At 39.6% G+C, this 24,903-nt stretch overlaps 1 protein-coding gene across 1 annotated transcript in view; it reads right to left on the minus strand.

The window, feature by feature from the left end:
• TXNRD2 (thioredoxin reductase 2) overlaps positions 1-24,903 on the minus strand; it is a 52,311-nt gene that overhangs the window by 16,714 nt on the left and 10,694 nt on the right. Inside the window, exons 8-11 of the mRNA XM_050924175.1 lie at positions 24,409-24,479; positions 15,047-15,066; positions 14,563-14,654; positions 11,171-11,345 (exon numbers count right to left, since the gene is read on the minus strand). Of these exons, the coding sequence (XP_050780132.1) occupies positions 11,171-11,345; positions 14,563-14,654; positions 15,047-15,066; positions 24,409-24,479 (358 nt within the window). The remainder of the gene's footprint in view (positions 1-11,170; positions 11,346-14,562; positions 14,655-15,046; positions 15,067-24,408; positions 24,480-24,903) is intronic.

Below are 24,903 nucleotides of genomic sequence, written 5' to 3' on the forward strand. Positions count from 1 at the left end.
GGCAAACGTGATCACATAGGATAAATTAGCAGAAGAAATCCAAACGCTGAAAGTTTCTTTCTATTAAAGTCGTATCCATTTTTGGAGACTCTAAAGGAAGGGAACAGGAGCATGTGCTCTTTGTGTGGGACCCACGGTTTTGTGTTTGATGTTAATGCAAAGCAAAACAAAAAGGGAAACGTGTTTGCATTATAAAAAACAAGATCTTTGATGTTAATGTAGGAAATTATTAAACAAAAGGAAAACCTGGCTTGTCAGTGCAGATCTAATTATATGTAAACATATGATTCACTGCTTTACACATCTGCCATATCACCAGGCCCCCCAAACAATGTCACATCTGAATGCCTCAGTAAGGACTTCTGTGTATTAATTTCATCTGGTGAAACCAACACTTCCTCTGGGAGTACTGACTGAAGCTGTCGGCACTTGGCTATCTGTCTGTCTTCCCTTCTGTTGTCCCCATGGGATGTTGATCTGCTGTTCCTTCTCTGCTCGTTGCTCCACAGTCCTGATGCTATCAGGCAACAAAAATAATAAACCTCCAGGACCTTATCTTGGCTCGGATGTGAAACAACTTCCTACCGTTGTATTTCTTTGTGTACTGAGAGTAAAGCCTGGATATTCTGCAAATGGACAGCTAATGGGGTTTTCTAGTTTCCCCTTTTTCCTGCCCAGGCAGAGCCAAGAGAAAGCTTAGCACGCAACAGCAGACATTTAAAAAAAGAAAACCACCCACGCCTAACCTCATCAATAGATTAGTTTGAGGCACTGTGACAAAAAAACAACAGAGTTTATCAAATCTGCAGGACAACACTTAGCTTTTCAATTCCAATCTACCTTAACATGTGCATTTTGTATTAGCAGCTAAAGAATTACATAAAGTATGCTTTGCTGGTCATTCTGAAACTCCCTTGCATTCCCAACTACATTGCCCAAGTGCAGTTATGAAAGCAGTAATAAAATATTCAACCTAGGTTGAATTTGTATTGGCTTCCAGCCCCAGTGGCTCACAGTCACAAACTAGAATTACATTTAATAATCTTACATCAGATCAACTGCATTAGCCTTTGGCTCATGAATTCTCTCACATGCAGCCAAATTCTAATTCTAATCCCAAATTTCGGAAGCCCTAACATTTTCCCACATTCACCCACCTGCAATATTAAAGCAGTCACTAACATGTCTTCCCAATGTTAGGTAGTAGGGCTAATTGTTTTTGATAAATTACTTTTAAGTTCTCAAAGTTGTTTCAACTTTTTTCAAAGTACAGTTTTAGGAAAGTATCAGTTTACAGCTTCTTCCCAGGAAGAGGAAACCTAAGCACACTCCAAACCCCACCAATCAAAGCAGAGAAATGGCCTCTCTTACAAGTCAGCACACATTCTTTTAATCACAGTTCCAAACACTGAAGATGACCACCGCCTTGAACTCTGAAAAACAAAGAGTCTATGAAAGCACATAGGGCACAGGGCTGGCTGTAGCTTCTTTTTTTTTTTCTTTTTTTAAAATCAGAACTACAACATATTGTGCCACCGTTCTAGAAAAAGAAAGATACAGACGCCAGTTCCACCTTTAAACAATGGCTAATTGACTCTTGCCTGCCATGATCCCACCCAACCCTTCAATAATTGTGAATGAACATGACAATAGCACTTTTAATAAACACATAGGGTAACTATGTCTTCTTGAAAACCAGATATATCCCTGGCCCTATTCCCCCGCTGTCTGTATAGAAAATAATGTTTTAGGTAAGCCTTGGCAGCGTGGCTTCCTGAAAGAACTTGTCAGTCAATTGAGCTAATGAAATCAACAGATAAACCACATATTCCCCTCTGGGCCAAACAACAGGTCAGTCATACACTAAATGTTGCCACCAGAACCTACATGTCGTCTCCCAGTGAGCAGCTCTTAGAGTGAACTTTCCTCAGACAATCAGATCCATCGGCACCAGTCACTGCTGTGACCAATGAGCCTACAGGCAGCCCAGGTGAACCATCCATAGGTGCCATCTTCCTCAGTTCCTAGGTGTTCAACCTCTGCCCTGCCCCAGGCCCCACCCCTGCCCCATTCCTTCTCCCAAGTCCTTACCCCTGCCCTGCCTCTCCTCCCCCTCGTGCCTCCTGCACACTGGTGAACAGCTGATTGTGACGGGAAGTGCTGGGATGGAGAGGGAGAAGCTGATAGGTGGGGCCATTGGTGGACGGGAGGTGCTGATCCATGGGTGCAGAGCACCCATTATTTTTTTAGCATCCACGGAGTTGGCGCCTATGGCACCATCATGTTGACAGTACCACCAACTACAGTCAGGAAAAGCCACAGTAACAGGCACAGACAAGGGAAAAAAAAACCACAACACAGGTCTGTGGGTATGCCTATAGCAGTCTATTCATTGAAGATTTCCTAGTAAAGATAAAGGGGGTTGTTTATATCACCTCAGTAGGACTTTATAATAGCTCCTTTACCGCTTCCTTGGAAATTGGAATTATTCTGCCCACTACCATTTCTTTGACAGCTTCACACCAGGGACTGCCAAAGCATTTTTGCAGTAAAGGAATCCTGTCTACCATGATCACACACCACTATGCATAGGACTGGTCAGAGAATTTTGAGGAGGGCTAGCAAGATGGTGTTCTGGCATATACATCAAGTTTAACTGCTCCTTCACAACCATGTCCCTCAATGTTCACCTGCTATGGGCTCTTACTGCGTTAACTCTCTACTCAACCAGTGATGCCTGTCTTGATCCCTCAATCGTCTACTTCTCCCACAGCTTGCATTTTCTTCCACACTGTCCCTTAATGCATCAACTACCCTTCCTGAATTCATTTTTAAGGCCACTACCCTCTTCTCCTTCAAATCCCTCCATCTACTATGATGCCTACAAGAAAGTAGCCAATAATGCCCAAGGAGAGCCAGCTGGCTATAACTGACATTTGAAAGGGGAGAAAATAGTAAAAAACGTTGATTGTGTGTCAGATTTTCAAAGCACCTAAATGATTTAGGAGTACGTCCCAACAAAAGCACTCATGTTTCAAAGGCACTTTTGAAAATATCACCCATGGAGACCTGTAAGTTCTTATCAGCTCTGCTTATGTGACTTGGCAAAGGCCACAGAGTCTGTGTCAGAGCTATGATTAGCCACTTGCTTGGTTTGCTATGCCTTACGGGGGTTTCTTGTGGTATTGAACTGCCCCGGCTTCTGGGGAAGATGATATTAGCTGCTCAGCACAGGAATTAGCTCAGCAGCTGTTAAGGAGCTTGCTGCTGTCCTCATGCCAACAAAAGTAGACTGTGCAGCACCATCCACTATAGCAGTGATGTGATCTACTGTCTTGCCAAAACCAACAACAAAAATCAAAGCATCTATGGCTTTGGTTCTGCTGGACACTGGAGTGCTGGGTAACTGTATAACTGGGTGGATAACCTGTGGTCTTTAGGAATAAAATCACAAACAAGCAGACCTAGAGAGTAGTTTACATAAGTTTAAAATTTAAGGTTCTTTGCATGTCTTCCAATTCAAGGGGGCCATGACCAAGGCTGGCTCTGATATTCATGTAAAGCAATGCTCTGACTGATCACTATTAATGATAGTCGCCAGCTTCTACCTTCACCATGGTAAGGAGAATAGACTCCTTTGTTTACTTATAAGAACTTTGAAGGAAAGGTAGCATTAGTTATAATGGTGGCATGGAATTACTTTGGAGCATTTTCCACCAAACAGTGTTTTCATACTGACATCCAAGTCATGAATGTATGGATGACATTGATAATTTGGATAATACAGTAGAGTATGCTTAGAAAATCTGCAGGTTAACAGCCTGCTGGGAGGGGTTACAAGCACTTTGGAGGACAGGATCAGAATTCAAAACAACCTTGACAAATTGGAGAGTGGATCTGAAATCACCAAGATGAAATTCAATAAAGACAAGTTCAAAGTACTTTGCATGTAGGAAGGAAAAAATCAAATGCACACCTACAAAATGGGGAATATCTGGAAAGGTGGTAGGACTGCTGAAAAGTGTCAGGTGGTTATCGTGGATCACAAATTGAATAGGAGTCGATAGTATGATGCAGTCATGAAAAGGCTAATATTCTGGGTGTATTAATAGGAGTTTCATTTGTAAAGACACCAGAAGTAATTGTCCCACTCCAGCTAGCACTGGAGGCTTCAGCTGAAATATTGGGTGACATGCTTTAGGAAAGATGTAGACAAATTGGAGAAATTCCAGATCAGAGGAAAGCAACAACAACAAAAAAGATAAAAGGTTTAGAAAACCTGACCTCTTAGGAAAGGTTAAAAGAACTGGGCATGTTTAGTCTTGAGAAAAGATAATGGGAGGGGAGGGAACGGGATACAGTGTTCAAATATGTTAAGGGCTATTATAAAGAGGGCAGTGAATTGTTCTCCATGTTCACTGAAGGTAGGACAAGACGTAATGGGCTTAAAACAGTAGTAGGGGAGATTTAGGCTAGATGTTAGGAAAACCTTTACAACTATAAGGGTAGTTAAACTCTGGAATAATCTTCCAAGGGAGGTTGTGGAATCCCCATCATTGATGACTTTTTAAAGAACAGTTTTGATAAACACCTGTCAGGGATGGTCTAGGTTTCCCTGGGTCTGTCTCAGAGTAGGGGACTGGCCTAGATGACCTCTCAAGGTCCCTTCCAGTCCTTTATTTCTGTGAGTCTACAAAGCTGGAAATTGCAAAGGGGGACTGCTCATCAACTCACATCTCAGCTGTTCAAAAATGCACTCTCACACACAGATCAAAGTGTAAATTACACTGAGTTTCCTAGCTTTGACAAAACACTAAGAAGCAATTGCCAGAGCCACATGATGATAAATGTAAGAAACATGCAACAAAATACAGATCCCTCATATCTGTGCATTAAACCAAGGGAAGAAACAACATACAGCACATCTAGCATCAGCCAATTCCCTCTCACAGCTGACAACAATAAATAAATGTCATTTTAAGAACAATCCTGTCTAAAAGAGTCTTGTTGCCATGTCACTGCAATGGGGCCTTGGGAAAACCCTAGAAAGACTCCATCTATGGCTAACATTTAATGGAAGTGACATAACTTTCCAGCAGGAGAATGTTGAAGTCACATCCTGCTGGGAGATTTAGGAATTAAAATAAGCAAGAAAGACAAACAAAATGTAATGGGAATTCAGAACAAAATATCCAGGCTCTCAACAAACTACACCACATTAGTGGTAACGGTTTTCTGAGATTAACAGAGATGCATTATTTCCCACTAAATAGTTCAAAGGTTAAGAATCCAATGGCCAGCCTAGTCCCTGAAGAGGATTCTCAAGATCATCCCTTTTGCACAGAGGCCTGGCAGGGTTATACCCAGAGGAGAGCAGGGCATTACTTCCACATATGGGAAGTATCAAAGGAAAGCTCCAAAGCAAAATCTGTTTTCTTGGTTAATCCAAACTGATGTGGTTGTAACATTTGAAGAAAACTGGTATAAAAACAATTCAGGCACGCTTAACCCTTTCTTAATATGGAAAGCCAATGATCTTTCTTCAGTCATACACACTAGGAAATAGATCACCTGATGCCCACAGTCAGAAGGAAGAGTGCTTGAAGAGCATATATAACAAGGACAACCTTTTCGCTTTTAAAGAGCTTAAGGCATAAATTATTTTTATAGTAAAGGTGATTTTATTTCAAAGACATGGTGCCCATATCCCAGTGTGGGGTAAGTGCAAACATAACAGCAAGCAGAGACTTGAAAATGCTTGCTCCACTGCATACATCTGGGAGCCAATGCTCTCTTGTGTGTGGCTAATCCATAAATTTCCCACTGCTCTTGGTGCTGGTTCTGTCTATGTTTCTCATTTTGCGTCGGCAGTTTACCAGAGCACCATCCTGCTTGGCCTATGAAAATAATTTTGAGATAGTCCATAAAGTCGGTTTGTCTTTATCGATGGATTGGAACTCAAGGCATACACTTCCATGTGTGTGTTGGCAGGAGCCACTCCATAGCACTTTCCAATAGATTTAAAGGAGATAGATAAAACCTGCTCCCTAACATTTCACTGAAGTTGCTAATGAACTAGGGGAATTCATGCAAGCCCCCTGGTGAGAAAGCAGGCCTCCGAGTGCATGAAAGAGAATCTCACCCAACCATCACTTCAGTAGGGGCACAGAGATTGCACAGCATAGCTCCTCCTCCCACAATGGCTCCTAGAGTAAAGATCAAAAAGGAGGCGATGGGAAAAAAATGTTATTACAGTGAGTTAAAATCTTGCAGCCACTGGCCCTCTCTTTGCCAGTGGCTCCATGATGGAGTTTGAACAGCTAGTGTTGGGAGAGAATATGGAGCTCTGTTTCCTCTGCCCTGCAACACTACTAGCCAAGGAAAGCCCATTCTGCAAGACTGTCACCAGGCAGGAGTAACCTATCCTCCCACTAGAAGTTCCCCAAGTCCCTCAATTAAGAGAGGTCACAAACAGACTATGCACCTCAGAAATCAAAGGGGATCCATTTTCCCTAACCAACCACCCAGCCCTCTACCAGAAAGGAGCCAACTCCTGATCTGACCAACTAGCTCATAGCTAGAGGCTGTTGGAAAAATCACCCACCATCACTGTGGGTGCAAGGAGCAGCCCCAAGACAATGGAGGAACCTCCATAAGACACTGTGAAAGGGGAAGGATTTATTTTGTGGTGGTTGTTAGTAGGGTTGGGGAGTAACGTACATAGAATGCCACTTGTCATTGATTAATGCAGACATTTCAAGGGAGCTGTTTCTTAAGACGTTGGCATCACAACATTAATTTGAATGGCCAAGAGGACTCAATACAATCTCCCCCCACACTTTAAAACTAAAGCTGTTTGGTTCTTTTTTCTCTGGTCTTCTCTCTTTCACTCTGAGAGTCTCTTGCCCATCGTAGGGTTTTATAGTGGCATACATCACCCTATTATCTGAGCGCCTTCCACATAAACTCACAGGACTAGTCAAGTGCCAGAGACTCAATGATCTACATACACACATGCTGGGCTCTTCTGTCGACCTCACCTATTAGCAGGAGGCATCTAATGCTACAGCCATCTCTGGGGTGGAACAGGTAAGCTCTTTAGCAGCACACAGGAACAAAAAATATTTCAGAACAGGAAGTGAATATTAGTCTCTCCAACAGAAGTTACAGGGGAAATTTAGGTAGGGAGAATTTGACATGCAACTAGTAATCCACAAAAATATATGTTCAACTATTGTTAAAGCTCTAACAGAGGCAAATAAATATTTGCCAGGGTCCTTAACTTACCCCGTTGCACCTAGGTTCTGTAGCATGATAATACATCACTATTACGAGGCCAATACAATAGTGAGTTAAAGATGGACTAGCAGCTCTTTAGCTCAAGGATTCCTTTCTTCTGTTTAATGTTTAATTCACAGTTTTCAATAGTATAAAGATGTCTACACTGACAAGTTGTTTTATATCAAGCTTTTAACAATATATGGTGGTTTATTTTTGAAAAGGGAGAGGGAGGCCTACAAAAATATTATCTCTTTAGCAGTCTGAATGGTGGACCCACCACTATACAGTGCAGCTCCCTCAACAGGGACCATAAACTTGGAAGAAAGTGTTTTTATCTTTTATAAACACATCTGGCATAGCTGACCTACATGATTATTAGCTCCCCACCAAGATCTGCAGTAATTAAATATCTCATAACACTTTTCACAGAAGTTGGGGTGTTATCCTTGATGACACAGGCAAACGTTCTGCCTTCTTAAATTCCTCTTGCAATTTCAAATAGATAATTATTCTTCACTTCCTGTTATAAATGGTTACGAAGTGTTGCTGTATGCTGCTAAACAGCTGCTGTAGTCATCCCACAGGTTACAGCATTTCTGTGTCTGGTAAAGTGATCTCAACATGTAGGATCCGATTCTCCAGAGCTTTTCACCTTGGATCATCATTTATGCATGTATACAGTAGATATAAATCATTTCCCTTTTGATTTGGCAGCATTTTACATGCAGGTGGTGCAAGTGTAAATTACTATCTAAGGCACAAAGTAGTGATGAATCAGGCCCATATGGCGCAAGTGCTTTGAAGTCTTTCAGGAAGAAAAGGTGAGATAGAACATGTAAAAGTTATTTGCATAATACCGTGGCAGATTTCAAAAGACTGTCTTCAGTAGAATTTCATTGTCTTCTGAGCTTGTGGAAATTCTTCTGAAAGAACAGTCTTTTGATGAATGTTCAGATACTATGATAATGAGCTCTATGTAACTGCCAACACAGGTAGAATATTAATCTTCCATATCACTGAAAGTCCTTAATGCATCTATTCAGCAATGTAATGTAGTCCTATTTGAGGCCTACAAGCAAAGATTTTGAGTTGAAGCTTTTAAGTGACATTATGGAAGTGAGACAAGGTGGGTGAGGTACTGTCTTTTATTGGACCAACTTCTGTTGTGTGAGTGAGCAGCTTTCGAGCCACACGGAGCCCTGAAAGAAAGTTGTGTGGCTCGAAAGCTTGTCTCTCTCACCCAACCAAAGTTGGTTAATGAAACAAAGATAAAAAGATATTACCTCACCTACCTTGTCTCTCTAATATCCTGGGACCCACATGGCTACAACCACACTGCATACAATTCTGGGAGTCCTACAAGACCTGCTGTCTACACTAGGGCAATTTCCCCAAATATTCTAACTTGTTTAAAAACCTGGTTCAGCTCCAACAGATTTAAAACAGTTTGGGGCATAATATAGACCACTTTTGGTGACTTGAGCCATAAAAGTGGAAAAGTTGAATAATTTCAAAAAACAGCTCTACCAGGAGTGGCGAATGACTATCTAGGACAGAGGAAATCTCGTTCTATAAATTTGCAAATTATACATTTTTAGCTAAGAGGATAAACTTCATGAACAGTGCTATCAAATTTCCCTTAATAAATAGGTAGCCAGTTTATTTACCAATGTTAACACTATAAAAGAATATATTTTCTATGATTGAATAGAATTAAATTAATAAATTAATTAATAAAATTCTAGCGTTGTTGTGCCACTCTATGTGTGTGTCAACATTAAACAGTGAAATGTTTACTATGATTCGGACCACAACTAGTTAACTGTAGAGGCTAATTTCTAACTAACTCTACAAGCTGACTTTTTTCAATCAGCATTGTAATTGGCACATCTGCAGACAGGAAATCCTCAACACTACTAAGTTTCCCAGTCTATTATCTGAGACACCTGGTGTGGGTGTGTTGATACAGAGAAAATACAATGAATCATACCCCAACTGCCCAGCAATTAACCAGCTTTAACTGTTAATGTGTTTAATTCTTAAAGGGTGGAGAGAAAAAGTGAACGCTGAGGAAACTTCAGTTGTTAGTTTCCAGAATATAAAACAAATTTAGTTATTCTAACATTGCTTTCTAATACTTAGCTTTACTTTGAATCAAAGCAGTGAACTGGATTTACATTTCAGCTGACCTGCAGTACTATATTAGTCAGCTTTAGAGATTATGGTTAAGGTTAAAGACAGGTTTCTTTTATCAGCTCAATTTTAAAACAGCTCCCACTTCCAACTTTGCCAAATGTAATTCAAGCCACCAGAAATTCACAGGTGTGACTATGCACCAGGGTAGAATTTTACTGGAAAGTCTGAAGCCAATCAGATAAGATGTTTGGGAAACATGCAGGTGTGAAAAATGAAATGATCTCAGTTCTTGAACATTTTTCTAAAGGTTTCAGGCTTGTCACAACTCTAAAACAGCATGAGCTTTTTGGTCTGCACAAATACTTGTACCTTTGTTCAGTTATGGGAGAAGGGAATTAGTTATTAAAATAGCTTTTAATGGACCTTAAAGAACCCCATTACTCTCAGATGGAGAGCCACAATAGTAGCGCAACAAAGCAAACGTTGATCAGGATTTATAACCTACATCCCTCTCTCTGCGTTATAAGGATACAAAAAAGTTAGTTTAACTCAGAAGAAAAGACAACTAGGATGGTACCTGTGGTTTATCCGACAGTCCACTGAGTGCTGTAAGGACATCCAGGTCCTATCAATGACCTACGTAGTAAGCTTAGGCAAATCACAGTCTCTTTGGTTCTGATGAAGTGGGTTCTAGCCCATGAAAACTTATGCCCAAATAAATGTTAGTCTCTAAGGTTCCACAAGGACTCCTCATTTTTGCTGATACAGACTAACACGGCTGCCACTCTGAAACCAACCATTATAATGCAATATCAAGAGAGGAAAGAGTATTATAATTAGAATAATAATGAAATCATGGCAAAACTGATTTTTTTTTCCAGTGTCAGAATTCTTGAGCAATACGTTTAAATCTTATCTGGTCTGTTAAATGCAATCCGTTAGCCAGATGTCTCCCCGCTTCAGCTGATATATCCTGCCATAGATATGAATGGAGCTTTATAAAAATCGAAGACAATAGGTCCTGTACTCCAAAAAGAGTACAATCTAAATAAGGGACCACAGCAAGTGAAGGCAAATTGATAACGATAGTGATGGCAGAATTAATGGGAGGTGAGGCAGAAAAAATGTTTTCCATTCCATGTACTGGAAGCCTTATATTATACATTACTCAATACTTTGGACTCTGCACGAATATGCTTGGTATTTTCTATAACATTTGATGTAACTGAAGTGGAAAACCTGTTTCATTCTTGACTATAAAGTTTTTGGTGACTAGTTTAATGGCCTGGAGGTTGCCATGCATTTCTGTATATAGGACTGATTCAGGAGTCAGCTCTCACGCCTCAGGCAAGAGCAGTTTCGGTGAGTGGAGGACAAACAGTTGAGCTCTTCACTGGGAGAGTCCGAGATACACAAATACCTCCAGCTACCAGATTTCCTGTGAGATGTTGGGGTTCTTAGAGAAGGCTGCTTCTCACTCTCTCCTAACTGGATGCTGAGCACTCCAGTGGAGGATGTGGAGTTTAGAGGCAGCTAGCAGAAATGGCAGCCCCCTTGAAAAATCAGGATAAAAGGGGACTTTTGGACTGTAACTGAATAAGTCAAGCATAGGAGAGTGAGAATCAATGGTCAGGTGCTAAGTCCTGTAGAGGGGCAGGCTGTTTGACACCACACAACACCAGGGGTGAGGGATTTCATTTCAAGAGTGGAAAGCATTTTTAAGAAGCAGTTATTTTAAAATGATCTAATTTACCTACTGCCCACATCACTGTGTCAAAGTCATCCATTTCTTCTTTGCCTGAGTCAGCATGTTTCCAGGTAACTTGCAGTTTGCCACTCTTCAGCTTTTCAACTTTACTTGGGGTGCATTTCTTTAAAAATCTTGTACCGCATGATTCCATGTAATCAGTTACTAAGAAGGACATTTGCTGTGAAGTAAAAAAACCTAAACATTTTTTTATTTAAAAAAAAAAGCAACTTTTAAGTCTTCTCAAAAATCCACAACTCATTCGTGCTCATTAAAACGTAGTGAATATATCACCCACGTCAAGCATACTTTGTTATTTCAAACCTATGCAACCTTGTAGCTTCCTAAAAAAATCTGATCATTTTGATTTAAACAGCTGTCCCCTGAGGACCTTTTTCTTTGTTTTGGCTGGCCTTGCCTTAGAATACACCACCTCTAGCCTCATTCAAATTGCATAGGAAATAGAGAATGTAAAATATCAGTGTGTAAAAATACAATTATAATTTTTTTTCTACCATTAACAGAAAACCTAAATGTTCATGCCCTGGGATTTCTCATGCTGTGCCAGAGAAATCCAGTGAACCTGACAGAACTTGGGGATTTCTCACATGACAGACAAACTCAGGTCCTGACAAACTACAGTGGCAGGATAAAGATTCACTATAATTTTAAGAATCAGTATATTTACATCCACTGCAAGTCAGTTCTTACAGCACAGGTCACACTTTGAAACCAGTGAAATCTGGCAAAACAGGACAACTACAAGTTAAGGCCAAAGACACATTCTGACCACAGCCCAAACACTGGGCTGATCACAAAGGTAAGTCTTTATATTTATCCATGGCAAGAGCTGGTTTTTCAACAAAGCATTGCATCAAATATTCCATAATCAATTAGCGATGTGGTACGCTGTGGTATAATTCCCTTGTATACAATCAGCTTGGGGGCCTTGCTACATTTTTTAACTCCAATGTGCTACACGCTACAAGGGGCCTTAAAAGTCACCAAGGGGACTGAAAGGGCTGGAATGCAAGATCATTTTGCTATTAATCGAGACCATCTCAAATAAGATGACAAAAATGCTAGAAAATTCCTTTTAATTTCAGTTTTGCCATTTGGTGTTTACATACCTGTGTTTTTTCATTACCCGCTACAGATCTTTTGATGCATCTTTGGCCCAGTATATTACCAGTTAGGTGGTAGACATGTCATAATCCTTACTGACATGAGTGTGCACATACCAGTATGTGTCTTTTATATACAGGGTACGATTCCCAAACTCCAGTCTTGTTTACTGTCTGTACCCTCTATTTTGTTTTGTAGGACATCTATGACTACTATCTCTCTTTAATAAAGCTGCTCTTAGACAGCATTGCTTCTGCAGAAGATGACTAATGACACATTATCCTACATACACCACTCCCCTCTGGGCAAGCATCGAGGAAAAAACAAATGTCTCAAACTGGAGAACCACAGATGTGTGAGTGGACTGAATTATGTTGCTGCTTACTTTCAGATAAAGAACAATGTGTATGACAGCTCTGATGTCCTATTTACAAGCAACTATTCAGAATAGTCAGACTGGGATTTTAAAACTGTTCAGTATTGTGTAGACAGCCAACATCATCTACTGTACTGAACATGGCCAGTAAGTCCCAAGATGCAATCCTTATTCCATCAACAGACCTATTGCATAGCCTTGTGATAGCCACTTAGCCTCTGTGTGTCAGCTTCTCCATCTATAAAAAGGAAGTAAGTTACTTACCTGCCTCCCAGAATGTTAAGCGGATTCAAGCGTGTAGGCCACTTTTAAAAATGTAAAGCAAGGAGTGCTAGGTTGGTTGTTTTCCACATCATTTGATATATATCAAAAGGTTATAAAGAATCATTTAATTCAACTTAACATTGTCAGAATTTCAGTTTTTCTAGTTGTCTGAAAATTGGAAACCTTTACATAACCCAACTGGCACAGAGCTTCCTGCGGCCCCTACACCTATCATACGTTTCTGCAATCAACGTGAATCATTAAGGTATCCTGAAAAGCTTTACTACAAAAGGAAATGGTGGTTTTTCAGGAGACACCTTTGATAAATGTGTTTGAATCAATGCCACATCGCTGGCAAGCAGTGAACTGTCCCACAGACAGGTTTATTCAAAGACGTCATTGCTCTTGACAGCAGTGAGTCAGGTTGTACTTTATCATATGAGTTATTTATTACTTACAAACAAGGATATTATCACAAAACCACCCACACAGAAGAAATGCTCACTTTTGGCTTATATGTTAACATTTTATTTTCAAGCTAAGTTGTGGCTGGCAATACGGTAAAGCAAATGCCAATGTTATTTCTCTTCTGAAACCTGGTATATCAATATCATCAGTCTCTATCAGGCTCAGCCGAGTTACAGTCTGACTACACCTATCTCCAGACCTGTTTTGACTCCACTCCTACTCGTGTTTAAACTGTTATCCCATGTGTTGTTTCTATCCACATAAAACAAAAGTTCCACAGGGAAAGGATATTCTCTTAACTGTTTTGTAAAGGGCTCACACATTCATGGCACTCTATGAATACCCTAAGATTTTATGGATTTACAGGTGTAGATCTCATAGCAAGATGAGAATAAACCACAGAATATTAGCAAGTTTAGGCTATATTTTGTGCCTTCTTTCACATTCTTGAGATGTAGCCATATTTTAAAATCATCTGCCCCATTCCATTTCCACAGAAATATGGAAAATATTATTTTTAAAAAGTTTATACTTCCAAAACAAACCATAATAATATTTAACATGCAGCGATTATGCACATCTACTATATACAACTGTTTACAAAAATGCAACTAATTACAGTGAGAATGACAGCTGTAGCTAGTGTTGCATATTGGTTTCAATTCTAAGCCTCTGTTTTCAGATGATTAACTTTCCAAAGGCTTCACCTTTCCAGCTGCAATTTTTTAGGCTTGTTATCTGAATGAGAGAGAATTACTTGGAAAGTTTAAGCAAGAATGGTTCAGCCAGTACAAGAGTGGAAATTAAGCTAATTTTGGAGAGAGGGTCTTTGATGCTTTGAGCCATGGGACAATCAGAGCAAATCAAATTGGTCACTTTCCTCTTGCTTGAATTAAGCAGAAGAAAAAAAGAAGTACGGTCTAGCGGTCTGACTACAAGACTGAGTCAGGAAGAACCAAGTTCTAATGTCAGTTCTGATCCAGTTCCCTTTGTAGTCTTGGGCAAGTCACTAGACCTCCCCTCCACACATCCCCCTTTGTAAAACTGAGTTAATATTTATAACACACCTACAAGGTAATATTTTGTGAAGGAAAGTGCTGCTATTTACAGAGAAAACAAAAACACCCGACACATCTGAAAAGATTTAAGCTATACTGATGGTTACCTGATCAAACCCTCGAAGTGGGATACTTCTGACCATGACCGTGGTATCCTGTCCAATGCCTGTGAGAAAACCGGCACACTCAAGGGACACATCTTTTGAATAATCAGTTAAAGGAATATAGATTACATGATTTCAAATGAAAAACAACCAAAACAAGGATATTGCCACAACGAGACTTGGGTTATTCTAATCAATGAAATATCCATGGCAATGATGTTGCTGTTGTATAAAAGAAAGAATGAAAGCAAATTAGAGTTCATGTTACAGGAAACTTCATAGATAAATGTTTGCAAGACCCTCAGACTGCACCATCATCTGATCTGAATTCTTGTGACTGTACTGCTCAAAATGCAATTAATGTAGTTTAATCACTGATGCAGGTAAACAGTTTAAGAGTGGGGGAATTTAGACAATTGAGCTTTCACAGAAAAGACAAAATATGCCAATTGTAATCATAAATCATTACAGCTTTTACAAAGGATACAGCTGGCTCCAACCACCAACCTGTTACAGAAAAAAATATAGCAGTGGAATGAGCTTGTGCATATTTTCACACAATTGATACAAAATTATTTTCTGGTGTGTAGTATGATTATAAGATTACAGGTTTGAGCTGCACATTTGACATTGTTAGATGGAAACAGAGTGTGGTTTTCAAATTCCAACAGAAAGACAAACACGCAAAAAAGTGTCAGATTTCATTCCGAACCTATTTTATTAATGAAAAAAATGGATAGGTTTATAAAAAATGGAGTTGTTTTTATCTTGTGAAATAAAAGATCTAAAACATGTTCTGAGAAACAAAACAGATAAAAGCACACACACGCAAAGTGGGAATAACGAGGGGTTAATATGAATCATGACTAAATTCATTTATTGGGTTGCAAATTGCAGGTGAAAGCTGGCTAATAGGAGCAAAACTGCTTTTTTGCTTATGTTCCAGCATAGATGTTGATGTTAAGTTAGACTGTAAGCTTTCGGGACAGGGACCATCACTTACTGTGTATTTGTACATAGTGCAGTGGGGTCCTGATCCATACTGGGGACTCTAGGTGCTATCACAATATAATTAATAAATAGACACACAAAATGGGATTGCAACAAAAGTAGAGGATCTGACGCTCTTCTAGGCACGGATTTTGTAGGCCTCTATCATATCCCCTTTTAGTAGTCTCTTTTCTAAGCTGAACAGCCACAGTCTTTTTAATCTTTCCTCATATGGTAGCTGTTCCATATCCCTAATCATTTTTGTTGCCCTTGTCTGTACTTTTTCCAATTCTAGTATAACTTTTTTGAGATGGGGTGATGAGAACTGTCTGCAGTATTCAAAGTGTGGCCGCACCATGGATTTAGATAGGGCATTGTGAGATCTGCTGTCTTAACAACTATCATTTTCCTATTGGTTCCTACCATTCTGTTAGCTTTTTGACTGCCACTGCATGCTGAGCAAATGTTTTCAGAGAACTATCCAAAATTACTCCAAGAGCTCTTCCTTAACAGTTTATTTAGACCCCAGCATTTCGTATGTTTTTCAATGTGCATTACCCTGAACTTATCAACATTCAATTTCAGCTGTCCTTTTGTTGCCTGGTCAGCCAGTTTTGAGAGATCCCTTTGTAACTCTTTGCACTTGACTTTGAACATAACTATCTTGAGTAATTTTATACTGTCCACACTCTTTGCCACCTCACTGTTTACATCTTTTCCCAGATTCTTTAAAACACATTTTTGAGGTTGGGGGAGAGAGGAGGGAGGGATAGCTCAGTGGTTTGAGCATTGGCCTGCTAAACCCAGGGTTGTGAGCTCAATCCATGAGGGGGGTCTGGGGCAAAAATTAGTAGTTGATCCTGCTAGTGAAGGCAGGGGGCTGGACTCAATGACCTTTTGAGGACCCTTCCAGTTCTAGGAGATATACCTATCTCCAATTATATTATAGAAGATGCTGAACAGCACTGGTCCCAGTACAGCTACTTGGGGGATCCTGCTATTTATCTCTTTCCATTATAAAAACTGACTATTTCTTCCTACCCTTTGTTTATTCTCTCTTAACCAATTACTGGACCCAGGAGAGAACCTTTCCTCACCTACTTCGCTTAAGAACCTTTGGTGCGGGATCTTGTCAAAGGCTTTCTGAAAGCCAATGGATTACCATCATCCACATTTGTGGGCACCCTCAAAGAATTATAAGAGACAGGTGAGGCACAATTTTCCTTCACAAAATCCATGTTGACTCTTCCCCAACAAATCATGTTCAGCTATGTATTCGATAAGTCTGTTCTTTACTATAGTTTCAACCCATTTGCCGGCTTACTGGCCTGTTATTGCCAGGATTGCCTCTGACGTCTTTTATAAAATCAGTGTCACATTAGCCACTCTCCAGTCTTTTAGTATAGAGGGTGATTTAGGTGGTTACATAACTCAGTTAATGTTTTGCAATTTCATATTTCAGTTCCTTCAGAATTCTTGGGTGAATATTATCTGGTCCTGGAGAGTTAATACTTTTCAATTTATCTATTTGTTCCAAAATCTCCTCCACTGACATCTCAGTCTAGGACAGTTTCTCAGATTTGTCACCTAAAAGAATGGCTCAGGTGTGGGACTCTCCCACATATCATCTACAGTAAAGACCGATGTAAAGAATTCATTTAGCTCCTCCGTAATGACCTTATCTTACTTGAGTGCTCCATTAGCACCTCGATTGTCCAGTGGCCGGGATGATTGTTTGGCAGGCTTCCTGTTTGTGATGTACTTACTTTTTTTTTTTCCGTTAGTTTGTGTGTCTTTTGCTAGTTGCTCTTCAACTTCTTTCTTGGCCTGACTTACTAAACTTTTACACTTGACTTGCCAGAGTTTTTATTCCTTTTTATTTCCCTCAGCAAGATTTGACTTCCAATTTTAAAAAATGTCTGTTTGCCTTTAACTGCCTCTTTTACTCTGTTTAACCATGGTGGCATTTTTTTGGTCTTTTTTTTTTTTTTAATTTGGGGTATACATATAGTTTGAGCCTCTATTATGTTGTTTTTAAAAAGTTTCCATGAAGTTTGCAGGCATTTCATTCTTGTGACCATCCCTTTTAATTTCTGTTTAACTAGCCTCCTCATTTTTGTGTAGTTCCCCTTTTTGAAATTAAATGCTACTGTGGTGCATGTCTCTGGTATTTTCCCCCCTGCAAGGATGGTCTAACACATAGAGGTCTATACAACCATGAATGGTGCGGAGAACATGAATAAGGAAGTATTGTTTACCACTTCACATAACACAAGAACCAGGGGTCACCCAATTAAATTAATAGGCACCAGGTTTAATACAAACATAAGGAAGTACTTCTTCACATAATGCACAGTCAACCTTTGGAACTTGTTGCCAGGGGATGTTAAGGCCAAAATTATAACTGGATTCAAAAACGAAATAGATAAGTTCATGGAGTATAGATCCAGCAAAGGCTATTAGCCAGGATGGCCAGGGATGCATCCACACTCTAGGTATCCCTGTTTTTACAAATGCCTGTAACAGCACCTCATTCAGTGCAGCCCTAATCCTGACAGAGAGATACTAGCAACAGAGGGGCTGTGTCAAGGACACAGATTCCTTGCTCCATTGACAATGTTCAATGGGGAACATTTGGTACTGTACTTCGAACTCAGAATTCACAAATGCAGCTGGAAGAGCACTACGGTTTTCCATCTTCAGGGAAGATTCCCACCACCAATTCAGAGGTTAATAGTCCCCAGCCTAGAACAGCTATTTCATGCCTCACAGCAACCACAGACTGAAAAAAAAGAAAATCTTGTCTGTTTGACAAGCATGCTAAATCCTTTACTTAGAACACAGTATTTCATCCTCCTTTAATGAAGAAGGTACTGTTTAAGGATTGTTTGTGGAGCATATATCTCTGAAAGAAGTCACTCTACTACCTGTGATGTCCCTGGTCTTGAACTCTACCCTGGGAGTCCCTGGCCTCCACCCAATGGCTACTGAAACTAGGTGGGCTAGGACTAGAACTATCGCCCCAGCCAGGCCCCCATCCACGGGAACTCTGATTGGAGGATTGCCCAGCTCCACCAATTGGTCCAGCTACACTATCTAAGCCAGGAGGAGGAGCAGGAAGTTTGTCCGAGCGCTTAGATAGTTTCCTGTTATGGCTGCATTGGACCTTGCACCCAGTCTCATTCCAGCTCTGCTCCTGACTCCTCTCTTACCTGCACCTTAGCTCCTGTTCCCACCTTGCTTCTGCTCCATTCTTGATCATTGCCTTCTTCTCCCCTCCACTCATCGGAGACCAGACCCGGCTCTGACCCCAGCCTCTACCTTCTGATCCTAATCCTTAGCTCTGGTATTTGGCATCTGACCTCAGCTTTGATTCCTGGTTCTGACTCTGGCTTAAACCCTGGCTGTAATAACTGGCAGTTGACTCTGATGTGGATCCATGCCTTCATTCCCCAACCTGGACTGCTGTTCTGCCCACTAGATCTGACTCCTGCTATAACTACTAGGCAAGACTGCCTACATCCTGGTCCATAAGAGCACCTTGACAGTAGAAAACTGATAAATAGCGTAACTGTGTTTGGATTTAAGAAATAAAGTAACATAAATCCTCTCAAATAAAATTGAAAAAACCCTGCTCAACATCAGTCAAATATTGTACAGTAAATGACAAATCCTAGACAGGGAAAATTTAGTTGCGGGTGGCCTAGTGAAATTAGCTCTTTGGGGTTTTTTTTGGAAGAGGCAAGGTGATGCTAGAATGGATAATTCTAATGACAGAGCTAATCCCTACAAGTACAAATAATTTAATTACATTTTTTAAAAATGGCTACTCTAAGAATAACTTTCTGGGTGCCGTGCAGAAGAAACTCATGTTCACCAAAATCATCAGAGCTGGGTGACAGGAATGTGCCTGGAGTTATCATCTGAAACAACATGGATAAATCTTGTGAAGACAGTTGAAGCTTGCAACTGTCCAGTTAATGTAAAGTATTACTTAACTTCTATAAATAGATGGGCTCAGGGGATCAGACCAAGATTTGGTTAACTAAAAAAATCTGAAAAGGATAGACTATCCAGTCCAGGAGACTTGCAAAGCATAGGCTTCTTTTAGTTTCCCATTTAGTACATTAATAAGCACTTCTGCACCCCTAGCAACAAGCTTAATAAACTGTCGATGAGAAAATGACTGACACTCTTAAATCTCCCTTGAAAACCTGCATTAGTTACAGAATCTGGAATTTAAAATTCAGGCCATTATTCTAACACAAACAAAAAATGTAGACTAGCAGAAGTTATACCAGGGGCGAGGGGTTTCCTTAATTTGAATGCTAAGAACCTATCCGCATTCAAAATGCAGACAGGACAAAATAGAAGCACTAATTGAGCTTATAAATATTATTCAAAAGCTCTTTAAGGAGCTCATGTTTATTGAATTAGTGATTTTTATTTTTAATAAAACAGTTAATACAATACAACTGTATTGTACCACTGATTCTATAGGAGCTATTAGCTCTTTTTTATTGTTTAACTATTGTTAAAATTTTAGATTTATATATATTTTGGCTTTTACCACATTATATTTAGGTAACACTCAAATATGTAGTCTGTCTGTCTCTGAAGACTATATATATCAGGATTTTCTTGCTTTAGCTTATTATAAAGAGTTTGGATAATCATGGATTTACGCAAGCTGCCATCTATTAAACCACATCCCTTTTAGAACATGGGAGTGAAATCTGGTACTACACTCTGTTGTTGTTTTTATACTCTTAAATCCCATTGTTTGGCAATAAATTCAACCAACTCCTATAATTTAACAAAAACTATATTTAAAGAATAAAAGTTCACTTATTAAGGAAATTCCCCATTAAGGATCAAAATACCTAGATAGGTATTATATGGGATTCAATAAGGAGGCATTCAGGTAGTCTCCATTTTTTACATTGATCTTTGGCTTTACATCCAGGCTTTTAAAAGAAATTTAATGGTATCTGAAGCAGGGGTCAGAGGTATTTTTAAACATCTGGTTTGGCTTTTTTAACACCCACCCACCTTTTCTTCTTTCTGTTTCTAGAAAGATAAGGCTTTTAGAATGTAAGGAGCAATGCCACCACAGAGAAGGCAGAAGGAGGCAACAGCTGCCTGAACATAATCCATTGAATAGAGGTATTCTTCCACCAATGGTTTTCCTCAATTAACTCTAAAGCTTCAAGTGCCAGCAGAACGCTCCCTTGCTGCAAACTGTACAGACGCAACATTTAAAGAGATGGGATCATAAGACGGCCAATACATTTCCAAGATCAACCTGCAATAAAAACATCTGTATTGTTTTTTTCTTTTGCATTTTGCCTAACTGTTGGTTTAAGCAGAATTTCCCAGGATGGTGCTTGATGCAGCATATTTGACATGGAAATAAGATATTGTATTTTGCCTTAATATTAAAGATACATGTAATATAAAATGCTGGATGTAGATATACATTTTTGCATTAAAAGGTATAACTGGTTTTAAAATACTTTGAAAACTGGCAGAGCCATTAGCCCTCATGAAAACGTACTGGTTTGAATGTTTCAAAACACTAACACAAGAAAGCCTTTAAAAAAATAAAAAAAACTGAATACACATTGCCATTAAAAACAATTAAACTTTAGTGAGACAGTGTGGTCCAGTGGAGAGGGCATCAAAGTGAGGGTCAAGGAATCAGGGGCTCTGCCACTGACTTGCTATGTGGCCCTGGGCAAGTCCCATCCCTATTATCTGAGGCCACGAGGGAAACTCAGGTTTGATAGGTGCAACTCCTTCCACTTCAGGGTTTTTGTTATGGCATGAGCAAGGGTGATGCAGAACTGGCAAGGGAAAGTACATCTGATGACACCCAGGAGCCACATCTCAGGCTAACTAAAGGGCACTATCATCTGGCGAGTGGAGCTAGAGCACATAGTGTGCAAGAAAGATGGAAGCTACGAAATGGTCCTGAAGAACATCTACCTAATCCCAACTACAATTTAAACAGCAGTAAGAGGTTGCGGGAACAGGTGGCGCTAAAAGGGAAACTCAAAGTGGCACATGTCAAAGTTCAGTAAATAATTTATCACTCTCAGAGATAAATTTGCCCAATGCTAGGGCACCTGGATTTATCTCTGAATGGAAGGTGCACCTTCCTTCTCTAGCACACAATGGGCCAACATTGCCTACAGCAATTGCAAACGCTGAAAAACACAACACCGTTTCTATAAGGAAATATCACAAGGAGTAGAACTAGAACTTGTGCATACATTTGCTCCCCTCTTTTATTAGATGAGAAGTAGATGCAAGTCAGTGGCCATATATAACATCAGCAGTTAATCTAATTTACAGCCTCTCCTACCAACCAACAGGTTCCTTGACATCTTCAGTGTCAAAAAGCCAGAACACAGCCCCTTCACACCTGCCAAGTCTCTCTCATTTGGAGGAAGACTCCTTCAGTTTGGATTGATTTTATGGCAGTTTTTCAGTTCTAGCTATTGGTGTGAAGGATTTTATTGTGTGTATATATCAGGGGATTTTTAAGACTCGTTGGTTGGTTGGTTGCTGGTCTGGTTTGGTCTGGTCGTTTTTAAGTCTCCCTTAGAAAAATAATTGAAGACTGACAGCCCTGTAATTTATATGTTGCTAAATACAAGAGATATGTAAAAAATAGCAGAATAATTAGAACCCAGATCAGAATGCAAACAAAAGGCGTTAAACTGAACCTTGGGAATATTTATAAGGGAAATAAATTGGACAGAAAAAACCCTTCTGAACGTGAACAGCTCCCTCCTTCATCAGTTTCACCACAGGCTGATAAAGTACAGAAATGCTACTGTAGCCCCTCAAGGCTTATTTTGACTAAAGCTTAGGAATGCAACATATAAACACTAGACTCCCACATTACACTGTTACAACTTGCATTAACAGCGACTGGACAAAAGCCACATTTTCATAGAAACATCTTACAGGGATAAATCTTGTGTTTAGTTTTTTTTAAAAAACAATTTCCTCACATAAATCATGCTCTCCCAATTCAAGAGGTGACTGATATACTGCAAACAACTGCAGATTTAGTTTCCTTTTAAACTGTACTGAAGGGTTCTGTTTATCTGTTGATGTTTAACTGAAGACACACTGCATTTCTGAATTCAAAGTAGCCAGAACTGTGAATGGCACCTACATTTTGTTTCAAAATAGCAATTTCAGGTTCCTCAGGTGATAGAGATCTATTTAGTTCCTGAAATCAGCTCACTAGAGAAAGTTAAAAAATATAAACATCTTTATTTGGCTAGCGCACTGGCAATCACTTACTTCCTATTGTTATTTGTATTGTGGAGTCCCAGGCACAAATCAAGACCCCACTGTGCCAGATGCTATACAAACAGAGAATAAAAAGACAGTGCCTGTCCCAAAGAGCTTATAATTTAGTAGAGCAGAAACCTTTGCTACTAGTTATTTCACCCACACACATACAATTACACCATAAAGCGTTTTCTGTAACTGCCACATTGTTGTGCATTGAAATGTTGGGGTTTTCTTTATGAACACATTTTTACTATTTTCACTAATTAGTTTGCAATGTATAGATGAGTTTTGTCTAACAATGTTGTATTAAGTTACATATATCAAACTAGTATTTCTAGTCTGAAGTAGCCAAAAAGAGCAGATTAAGAGAATGAAAAACATGACGACATCATGTTCTGTGTTCTTTGATTTGCTGTCAAAGTAGCAGTACCAGTTAAGAGTAAACACTAGCAAAAAGAAACTGGACTGTGTTTTACCAACTTATTTCAAACATACACAAAAGAGTCACAGCAAAGAATAACAATACAGCATTAAATTCTAAGCACTTGCTGCCCTCTTGTGGTTTCTCTTTATAACTGCTATAAATTAAAAAAAAAAAGCTACATGCTACCTCTATATAACATCACCCGATAGAACACGATTTTGGATATAATGCGGTAAAGTAGAGCTCTGGGGAGAGGGGCAGGGCTGCACACTCCGGTGGATCATAGTAAGTTCAATATAACACTGTTTCACCTATAACACAGTAAGATTTTTTGGCTCCCAAAGAGCATTATATCGAGGTAGAGGTGTACCTTCACCTAGGACAGGGATAGGCAACCTATGGCATGCGTGCCGAAGGCGGTACACAAGCTGATTTTCAGTGGCAATCACACTGCCTGGGTCCTGACCACTGGTCCAGGGGGCTCTGCATTTTAACTGAATTTTACATGAAGCTTCTTAAACATTTAAAAAACCTTATTTACTTTACATACAACAATAGTTTAGTTATATATTATAGACTTATAAAAAAAAGACCTTCTAAAAATGCTAAAATGTATTACTGGCATGCAAAACCTTAAATTAGAGTGAATGAATGAAGACCTGGCACATCCCTTCTGAAAAGTTGCCGAGGGATAGCTCAGTGGTTTGAGCATTGGCCTGCTAAACTCAGGGTTGTGAGTTCAGTCCTTGAGGGGGCCGTGTAGGGATCTGGGGCAAAAATCTGTCTGGGGATCCATCCTGCTTTGAGCAGGGGCTTGGGCTAGATGACCTCCTGAAGTCCCTTCCAACCCCGCTATTCTATGAAATAGAATTCCAAAGACTCCTGATTGATGATGCTGAAAATTCAATTTGCTTTTCAGAGGTGTTTCTTGTGCAAAACATTCCTGTGGTAGGCACAGAAATAAAGCCACAAAATTAGGTACAGCAGTATTCAGGAAAAAAATTCAGAGGTGAAACAGAATGATAGTGAAAGCTAGAATGCAAAAGCAGTAATTTAGACCATTATTTTGCCTTATTGTAGCAAGGTAAGAATGCAAGGAACAGTGTATATTAAAGTCTTACGTTTTTCCAGGAGATTCTTTCAACCAGAATATATCATCACTTGTAATTCCATATTCCAATGCACCTGCAATCTATGAATAAAATGTATAGATAATTTTAGCGCTGACAGAACACAGGAAATAAATGAAAAATTGAACTTGAGCATTACAAGACACTATACTGTTTCCATTAGTTGAATTTCTGATTTTCTGAAAAATAAAACCCACAAAGCTAAAGAATTACGTAGATGTGCTAATAAACATTTTAGAATTTTACTATATTTGTACATGTCCAGTGGTTTAAAAAGAACCCAACAGACCTATCATATACTGAACACCCCTAAAATTCCCATTGCTTCTGTGTGGAATCAACCCTAAGTTCTCCATTGCGTGCGGTAACTTTTTAGAATGTTTAGACTCCGATCTATAATACTGGTCACCCATAGAATTGCCAATGTTATCTATAGAAAGGTAGCTGCAGTCAGCTCTTGTACTTTCCTATGTTCACTAGTGGAAC

This window comes from Gopherus flavomarginatus, chromosome 15 (assembly GCF_025201925.1).
Source record: "Gopherus flavomarginatus isolate rGopFla2 chromosome 15, rGopFla2.mat.asm, whole genome shotgun sequence".
In the NCBI taxonomy this organism is placed as follows: domain Eukaryota; kingdom Metazoa; phylum Chordata; order Testudines; family Testudinidae; genus Gopherus; species Gopherus flavomarginatus.